The 9,606-nt window shown below is 43.2% G+C and overlaps 1 protein-coding gene across 10 annotated transcripts in view; it reads right to left on the bottom strand.

Annotated features, from left to right (window-relative positions):
• Positions 1-1,593: 1,593 nt before the first annotated feature.
• TJP1 (tight junction protein 1) overlaps positions 1,594-9,606 on the bottom strand; it is a 260,471-nt gene continuing 252,458 nt past the window's right edge. For 6 of the 10 annotated variants that reach the window (XM_043490185.1, XM_043490182.1, XM_043490186.1 and 3 more), the window contains 4 exons: positions 8,118-8,589; positions 6,680-6,897; positions 5,670-5,813; positions 1,594-3,101 (listed from right to left, as the gene is read on the bottom strand). In XM_043490185.1, coding sequence (XP_043346120.1) covers positions 3,007-3,101; positions 5,670-5,813; positions 6,680-6,897; positions 8,118-8,589 — 929 coding nt within the window. In that variant the 3' untranslated portion in view covers positions 1,594-3,006. Of the gene's footprint in view, positions 3,102-5,669; positions 5,814-6,679; positions 6,898-8,117; positions 8,590-9,606 lie in introns of those variants that run through there. The other 4 variants (XM_043490184.1, XM_043490188.1, XM_043490183.1 and 1 more) reach the window with 3 other exon arrangements.

Genomic DNA, 9,606 nt, shown 5'->3' with positions numbered 1-9,606 from the left:
ATATTTTCCTCTTACTTCACTCTGTATGACAGACTCTAGGTCCATCCACATCTCTACAAATAACCCAACTTCATTCTTTTTTAGAACTAATATTCCATAATATGTGCCACAATCTCTTTATGCATTCCTTTGTTGATGGACATCCAGGTTGCTTCCATGTCCTGGCTATTGAAAATAGTGCTGCAGTGAACCTTGGGGTACATACAGCTTTTTCAGTTATGGTTTTCCTCAGGGGTAAATGCCCAGTTGTGGGATTGTGCTGTCCATATGGTAGTTTTATCCCTAGTTTTTTAAAGGAATCTCCACAGTGGCTGTTATCAGTTTGCATTCCCCTGAAGGCTGCAAGAGGGCTCTCTTTTCTCCACGTTCTCTCCAGCATTTGTTTGTAGATTTTTTGATGATGGCTGTTCTGACTGGTGTGAGCTGATATACTTCACTACAGTTTTGATGTGCATCTAATACATGAGAAGATGCTCGATATTGCTCATTGTTTATTAGCCATCTGTATGTCTTCTTTGTTTAGGTCTTTTGCCCACTTCTTGACTGGGTTATTTTTCTGATACTGAGTTGCATGAGCTGCTTTGTATATTTTAGAGATTAATCCTTTGTCAGTTATTTGATTTGCTGTTATTTTCTCCCATTCTGAGGGTTGTCTTTTCACCTTGTTTATAGTTTCCTTTGGTTGTGCAAAAGCTGTGTTTAATTAGGTCCCACTTGTTTATTTTTATTTTCATTACTATAGGAGGTATCATACATAGATGACCATAGGTGCATGGGTTTATCTCTGGGCTTTCTGCACTGTTCAGTTTGTCTGTATTTGCTTTTGTACCAGTACCATTCCTATATACAAACAACAAAAGAAAAGGAAGAGAAATTAAGGAAAGCATCTCATTTACCACTGCAACAAAAAGAACAAAATACCCAGGAATAAATCTACATGGGGTCACCAAGAGTCGGATACCACTGAGCAACTGAAAAAACAAAAGGAGGCAAAAGACCTGTATGCAGAAAACTTTTAAGACACTGATGAAAGAAGTCAAAGGCAAATGCGTATACCACCCAAAGCAATCTACAGATTCAATGCTATTCCTATCAAATTACCAACGGCCTTTTTCACAGAACTAGAACAGAACATTTTACAATTTGTATGGAAACACGAAAGACCCCAAATAGCCAAAGCAATCTTGAGAAGGAAAATGAGAGCTGAAGGAAATCAGGCTCCTGACTTGATACTGTACTACAAAGCTATAGTAATCAAGACAGTATGGTACTGGCACAAAAGCAATTATAGATGCAAACTGTACCTTAATTTACTTTATCTCCCCCAAGTATAGTAGCATCAGAAAATGTCCGTGTTATGTTTTTGGGAAACTGTAAGGGAGGAGACAAATTACATACCAGTTGGCCCTCAGGAATATGAATAAACACCCATGTAGACTTGTCCTCTGCCAGGCTGCAGGGAATCCCCCCCCCACCCCCACCCCAACAAGGCCCAGCGCGGCAGCAGGTGTGACGGCCGGTCTACAGGATTTACACCAGGCTGTGAGGCTGCAGGGCACTAGAAACAGTGGGCAAACAGACCAAACAAGCACCTTATTTTAAAAAGCTTTATTCTGCAGATTTAGAAATTGAGAGTTTTTAATAACTGTAAAAGAAATCCAGTCACACCTAATGATTAACAGAATGTAGTGGTGTATTATCTAAACAGAAATCGTGCTGATGTGCCATAATAAATTGTCTATTAGTAAAAAAATACACTTTAGGGCACAGCATCGTATCACAAATTACAGTAGGGATACTTTGCAAGAATTTATTCAAACTAGAGAATTCTGAATAACTGTGTCTTCTGAATGCAGCACTTAAAAATGTAACAACTCTGTGCATTCTTTTTTCTTAAAAAATGACCTTGTGTGTGTCATAGAAATGCTGCTTTATTGCTGCAGAAGTCAAAGTTCAAGGCTCAAGAGGTACAGGAGAGAATACAAAGGTAGCCTTAAGAAACTTGGTTTTGTTTTATGTATAAAAAAGGTAAAGTTTATAAAAGTTAATTTACAAACCAAGAACAAAGTGGTATGCACGCATTATGTACAAGCATCCTTAAAACGTCAAAATTTATCAAATGCATTGCCAAGAGAAAAACAACCACTGCCTCTTGCCAAAAATAAAAAAAAGAAAAAACATCACCCAAAATCACACCATTATTTTCCTCTGGGTGACCACACATTTCTGAAACCACCAAATCCACAATTTACTCCATCTTTTTCATGATACAGTATCTAGATGCACACAAAGCCATAAAACTTAGTGATACACAGACAGAATGAGCTAACAATTAAAAACATGAGGGTAAGGCATTCCTGCTGGTCAGTATGTCTGTGGTGATATGGTTAATTTATGGATCCAGAAGAGGCCACGGAACCAGTCTCATGCTTTGGTGTCCTTCCCTAAGAAAAGTGAGTTTTCGTATACAGTAAGTCATTGTCTTCACTTGACCCGCACCCCGCCCCCCCCACCAACACACCACAAATTCCCCTTGCTGTACATTTCTGTTAAATCCACTACACTGGTTATATATTTGAGGTGCATTTTAAAAATGTGTGCATATTACTTCATGCATAATAAAATAAATGTGTGTGCAGGCCAGGGCCATAGTAAAGTCTGAAACAGTGTACTTTGGAAAGACTAGAACTCAAATGCACCCCATTTACTGGCTGGTATTTTAACGGAAATCAATGTTAAGTTAAGCAGTGACCATATAAAAGTACAAAAGTCATTACAAAGCATCGCATCTCTAAGCCTCCAGCCCACACCAGCCCCAAATGGGCAGTGGGCAGCATGTTTGCAGGCACGCACACTCAGCCTCCCCCATCCAAACACAGCGCGTAAGACTAACACACTGCAGGATCAACTCCAGGAAAAGGTACTACTTGATAGAGTGGTTCCATTTAGATTTAGTAAGTTTAACCCAGTTTCACATTATTTAATCAAGTTCGTGTATTTTAAGGATTAAAAGTGGTCAATAAGGACAGAAACACAGTTTGCTCCAACAAGATAATTTGGATCTCCAGGAAGACACTTGTTTTGCCAGGTTTTAGGATCACCTACAAGAGAAAAAAAAAGTCCACGTCATTTCTGGTTCTTAAATTGCTTGCAATCATGGGGCAAATAAAACATTTAGACACAATTTCCCTCTATTCCTTTAGCATACCACACTTGCACCAAAGCTCTTAGTGCTTTTTATTTCATTGCAGACCCAGTGGAATTGAATGACCCAAAAGCTGTTGCAGATTTCTGTTCGTTAAGTTCATGCCTTTTAAAAAATAAATACAAGTCAGGGTGATTATATGCCTGGGACAGTTCCAGTTTGTCCAAGTCCAAACACTCATTAAAAGTACTCTTCTTTCACTTTCAAAAGTCTGGACTAATTGTATGATCACTCCATTTGAGCTGAGTATAAGAACACATTTCTCACACTTGACACACCAAATGAAATCCTCAATTTGGTTCTAAAAGACTCTCTTCTCTGGGAATTCTGGGGTGGTCCAAGTGGTTGAGACTCTGCTCTTACTGCAAGAAGTATGGATTCCATCCCTGGTCAGAGAACTAGATCCCACAGGGAACACCCCCACCCCCCTCCACACACCCCACCAAAAGACCCTCTCTTTCCCTCTACCCAAAATAAAAAAAGTGAGATTGGGCCAGAGATTCTCAGCCCGCTCTGGCTGTACAGGAAAATCATCATGAAGCTTCCAAAGTCAGTGAGCTGTGTGAGACTGAAGCCAGGCCTGGGCCCTTCATCAGATGACTTGACATTCACAGTTGCAGCTAAGCAGCCCTGGCAGTGGACTCAGCATGAAGGCTTGGGATGGCCTGTTGTCTCCTGTGTCCATGGTAGTGTTGGTGTTAATCACTCAAGTTGTGTCCGACACAACTTGTGACCCCATGGACTGTAGCCCACTGTCTATGGGATTCTCTAGGCAAGAATACTGGAGTGGGTTGCCATTCCCTTCTCCAGGGGATCTTCCTGACACAGGGATCGAACCTGTGTCTCTTACGTTGCAGGCAGATTCTTTAGTCTAAACCACCAGGGAAGCCTACAGTAAGTCACTGTCAAAGTTGCTGCCTGCATAGCAACAGTTATTCACCAAGGGCAGTTGTACACCCAGGGGATGGTGTCCAGAGGCGATTTTGGGGTCCCAGCTGGCATCTAGAAGCCAGGGAGACTCTCAAACACCCCACAGAACCTTCAGACAGTAGGCTGTCCATTACCTCAGCAATGTCATGGATCACATGAGTTCAGAGGAGTTCAATTCAAAGATACATGTAGGTTTATGTAATACTGCAGACAACAAATTGTTCAGGCACTGAGATAAGGTTTTCCTCAGAGTTGTTGTAACTATCTTTAGGTTCAAAATTCTTTTCAGTATGCTCGTTTTTCTTGGATTAAGTGAGTAGCTATCAAAATCTACCCTTGACTTTTTAAAAAAGAAATTTATAGCAGAAAAGCATTCCAAAGTCACACAGAATTACATGGAAGCCCATTTCTCTTCCAGGTTTAAGTATTCAAATTTAACACAGGAAAAAGTTGTTTCAATCTAAAAAAATAACGTGTTTTATGGCACAAGGAGAACTATTTGAAGCATACTGATTTTCACTTACAGTTAGGCCTCTCAACGTTTTTTGGATTCAAGGACAGTCACAGCCCATACTGAGACCTGACTTGCAGGATATACATTTTAAGTGTAACTTTATTATTAATGTCAATTCACTATCTCAAACTAGGCTAATACAATGTTCTCGGTGGAGGCCCTGAAGAAACAGCTTTAATATTTACTACGTAAAAATAAACTTTTCCCAGAAAATGGGGAACTTGTGAATATATGTAGTATTTTATGTTAGATAGTATTAAAATATGCTCTTTACACCATAAAACTTTTACTCATACTGTACCAAATTAAAAGTGCATAATGGATCATCTGATTTATCAAAAATTCAGAAGGACTTTTAAATTGTAAAGTGATCTATACCAAAACTATAGAAAGTTCTAACTGACTTAGTCACCCAAGGAAGTGAGAAATGTGAAAATGCAATGGAAGCCTTGAAATTCATGATCTTGACAGCAAAAAGCCATTTTAAGATAGTGTATTACAGAAGTATTTAGGGTTTTACATGGAAAAACCATGGCCAAGTATGATCACAGTGGAAGGTCTTTTATCTCTTAAGTTTCTCTCGTGTATGTGTATACAAACACACACTCTACAAAGTAATATATATACACTTTGTACATTGAGAAATTAAAGAATAGTAACCAAAAACAAGTTATTACATAAATTAAGTCCTTTTTATAAGAAGATGAAAATCCCTATGTATGCAGGACAGTATCAATTCTCCCACCACATCTTAGAAATTTTGACAGATAATTTTGTTGACCATCATGAAACTGTCCACTTTTGGCCAAACCATCCATGTTAAGAGGCAGAGGCTTCCCCACCTTGCCTTTCTCATTTATGACAGATGCGCCACAAGGAAACTCCACAACACTGGTGATGCCTACAAGGCCAGAGGAATGGAGGGCGATTGGCTCATGATCAGTGTGGGTAGCGCCATCAGCCCAGGCTCAATCAACGACAGCACCCGAAGCCCCAAAGGACAGAGAGAAGACAGCGTACCCGACGAGGAGTCGGATGATTTTAGAGCAAAAGACCAACCGTCAGGAGTCATGGACGCACAGTGTGGTAGGCGCAGCTCCACGGGCTTCAGGAACTTGAGGCCATGGGGCCCACACATCACTAGGGGGCTCAGCAAGGTCTCTCCTGGGGGAGGGGAGAGCAGGGAGAAGAGGTTAGACAGCCACTCCTTCTGGACACAGTCTTCTCACCCTTCTCCTAACCACAGGCCTTAAAGCCAAAAGGAGGTTAGTTCTCTGAGAGGCGCTGACCAAGAGAAACGTAACAGACTCCAGATGTAATTTAACATTTCCCAGTAGCCACGTTATAAAGTAAAAAGAAACAGGTGATGTCAATTTTAGTATTTTATATAACATAATATATCCAAAACATTATTTCAAAAAGTGAGCAATTTACTACATCTCTGGAACATCTAGCCCATCTCAGTTAAAGCAGCCATGTGTCAGGTGCTGAAGAGCAGCACGCTGCTGGTGGCCGCAGGGTCCTGATGGTATGAGACACACGTAAACGTTTTATGGAGGTCACTTGTACCTTATGTTTTTAATGTTGTATTTGCTACAGAGTTAAGTGAGTGAAAATGATCTATTTAAGCAAACAATGCTAAAATACTAGAGTTGTAACACGGTTCATTCTTGTGTCATCCTGACTGACCCAGGAAGACTGTGAAAAAACTAAGGCAGAAGCTGCGCCAGCCACTGGGGATGCAGCCTCTCTGTGCGGGGTCTGGGGGTGACGAGGGCTGATCCAACAGCTTTACCTGCACTAGCAGGCAGCTGCTCTGAGCGAGGCCTCTGGAGTGGGTGTTACCTGTTACCTAATCCATCTCTAGAGCTGCCAAGGGTAAGGGACTCACAGATGAATCTGGGGAAGGGCAGCCAGGACTGGCTGGCAGGCCCCTCCCCAGCAGAAGGAACCTGACAGCAGCCAGATATCCTGTCTCGCAGCCCGATATGCCTGCAAGAGCATGCAGGCTGCTTGAGGTGCGCACCCACCCTTCTCTTTGTCCAAAGGCGGCAGGATGCTGTTGTCGCGGCAGACCTTGAAGTAGATCTCCTGTTCCACCCCCTCGGGAATGGCTCCCTGGGGGATGATGATGCTGACACCAGTCTCAATGGAGCTCAGCACCCCACCATTGCTGTTGAACACGCCACGGGCAGTAGCCACCACTGTATGACCGTCTTCATCTTCATCCTCCTCCACGGCTGAGGGACTGAGTTCAGAAACAAATGAAGTACATTGCTAGTGACACAGAGAAGCTCCCAGGGCTGTGCTAATCGAGCATATTTCTCCACATCATTAAGTTACTTTAGTAAGTGAAATTTCAGTGACAGATCCTACTCACTGGGGTAACTAAGCATACACCTCCCAGACAAGTTTTGCAACCAGAACACACACAGCCTGATACACTGCTCACCCAACATCTTACATCCATGAAGCTGGTGTTTAAAACTGATGGCACATCATGCTTTGATAGCTTGTTTTTTCCTTCTTAGTGATATGTATGGCAACAGTGGCATCTTAGACATAACAGAATATACATTCACTGGCCCTCCTTTCTCTCCACTGCGGACTTCTGGTGTGCACACATTTCCCTTCCCACCCAGAGCGCAGACATCCAGCTCCATGAAGTCATGAGGACCCTGGTGCAGGCAGACACTTGGAGAGGGGCCAGCCCGTTTGCGTGGTCACACAAGGCAAAGAGGATGCGGTACCAATTCTCCTTCAAAAGTGGGGACTTTGGGAATCTCCCAGAGTTAGGTTCTGAGCCAGGACTAAAGGTGAGCAGCAAGACAGGTGGATAAAATGAAGCTAAGTGTGAGGGCCTGCAGCCTCACTCCTAAGCGGCCAGAGGCAGGGGTGGGCCTGCTCCTTCAGGACCCTGACTGTCCCTCTGCTCCAGGGGCAGCCTGCAGGCGGCCCTGACTGTCCCTCTGTATCAGCAGCTGAGGGAGGTTGTCACAGTGCAGACAAGGGAGGGGTTCAGGGAGCCGGCCCCAGGCAGGCGGGCTTCTTCTCATCTGCTCACCATCTGACCACAGCTGTTAACAAAGCGTCTTTTTACCGTTGCTGCAAATGAACAGTGGGTAAGGAAACAAACTCTTTCTGAGACACTCTCCAAGTGTGCCTCCCCAGCTGGAGGTCAGAGGTCAGACAGGGGCCATGTCATGTTGAATGAGCTGCAGTGTCCCTCAACCTGGTTTTTCACACAGCAGGTACAGTGAGGATGGCTGAGCCACATGAGCAGCGGCTTCCGGACGGCACTAACATCATCTCTGCATCTCTGCAGAATCCCTGCTATGGCAGTGGCTCTAGCATTTGGCATGGCGCCACTCACCATCTAGTCTGAGCTGAGATCATCAGGCAAGTACCCCAACTACACCTGACTCACATGAGGCCGATCACCAGGCCGGGCAAAGACAAGACTCTTACCTCACGGGCACTGCTCTCGGCCCTGTGCTAACACTGTTTACTTGGTATTTCAGCTTGTTGTCTGTGTGGACAGAGAAGGTCTCCACACCACTGTCAAACTCAGGAGGCTGCGCAGACTTCAGGAGGGTTTTTGGAGAAGCGGGAGCTTTGGAGGACAGGTCAGGTTTGTGTGTGGTTTCATTCGGCAGGAGATTGTGGTTGAATTTAGGACTTTCAAACTTGCGTTCGAATGGCCGTGCAGAGCTTGTGTATGGTTTTGGTGTGAATCGATTGTATGCTGGCGTGACCATTTTCTGCGTCTGTTCGACCCCATTAGCTGGAGCTTTCTCTGGGAAACTCTTTTGGGGGTAAAAGGCAGACTGGACGGCATCCTCTCGGGGGGCTGGTCTGTAAGCTGCTGGCTTATTCTGAGATGGAGGTGGGTCCGGTTTGGACACTAATGAGTTCTGAAAATCCAACGACATAGCATTACCTAAAAAAACATGCAGAGAAGTACTTCAAAAACTTCTGAAAAAAATTTAATCTGTAAAAATACTGACTATATAAAGTCAACTATACTTCAATAAGAAAAAGTAAAAAGTATATTCAGTGGCGTGAATAAAAACAGAATTAGAAATCCATCTCTCACTGACTATAATGGTTGGCGAGATGGAAAAGATGTTACAACAGGCCAAGCATAAATCCACCTGAATGAACAATTTGCTCATCAAAGTATCAACAAGTAATGTTCTGTGGAGACTATGGTATCTGTGATTCTAAACTTGGTCTCTAGGAATAAATCTTGAAACAATTATCATCCAACAGAAAACAGAAACCAAAATGCCTTTCCTTCCTGAAACAAGCTTCAACACCACCACCTGGTTGTCTCTCCCACTGTAACTGGTCCTGGCATCGAGTCAGTGCCTGGGGCTGGTTGCCAGTCTGAGGACCACATGACCCTGGTGGCCGTGTGTGATCCTTGAGGGAGCAGGAGAAAGCATGGTGTGATAGCTGGGACAGCGCTGATGCACCTGGAGCTGCGGCTGTGCCTCCGGAGACTGGCATCGGAGGAACCCCACTCCAGTGTCCATAACAAATCAGAAGCAGAATGACAAATGTGTCTATGTTAAATCGGCACTACAAAACTCACCATAATTAAAGTCAAAAAAGAAAAGTCAGATTGGGAGAAGCTACTTATAACATGCATAATTGATAAAAATTAGGAGAAAAAAACCTGTATGTTCATAAGCAGGAATCAACCAATAGGAAAACAGGCAAAAAACTGAACAGGCAAAAATACAAGTGAAAACCAGACTAAACCAGTAATCATAGCAACACCACTATTAATTAGGAAAATTAAAAACCAAAACAATACGATTTCACATCCTCTGAATTTGTGAAATATTGAAAGTGTGGTGGTACCAACTCCTGGCAAAGATGTGCACTAACAAGAGTTTCCATGTACAGATCTTCTTCAATTCCCCTCGGAGTGTTACAGCAGCATGGTGAG

The sequence above is a fragment of the Cervus canadensis genome, chromosome 17 (genome assembly GCF_019320065.1).
Source record: "Cervus canadensis isolate Bull #8, Minnesota chromosome 17, ASM1932006v1, whole genome shotgun sequence".
NCBI lineage: Eukaryota > Metazoa > Chordata > Mammalia > Artiodactyla > Cervidae > Cervus > Cervus canadensis.
Note: the sequence above shows the minus strand (reverse complement) of the source record. Positions and strands in the feature narration are given on the sequence as shown.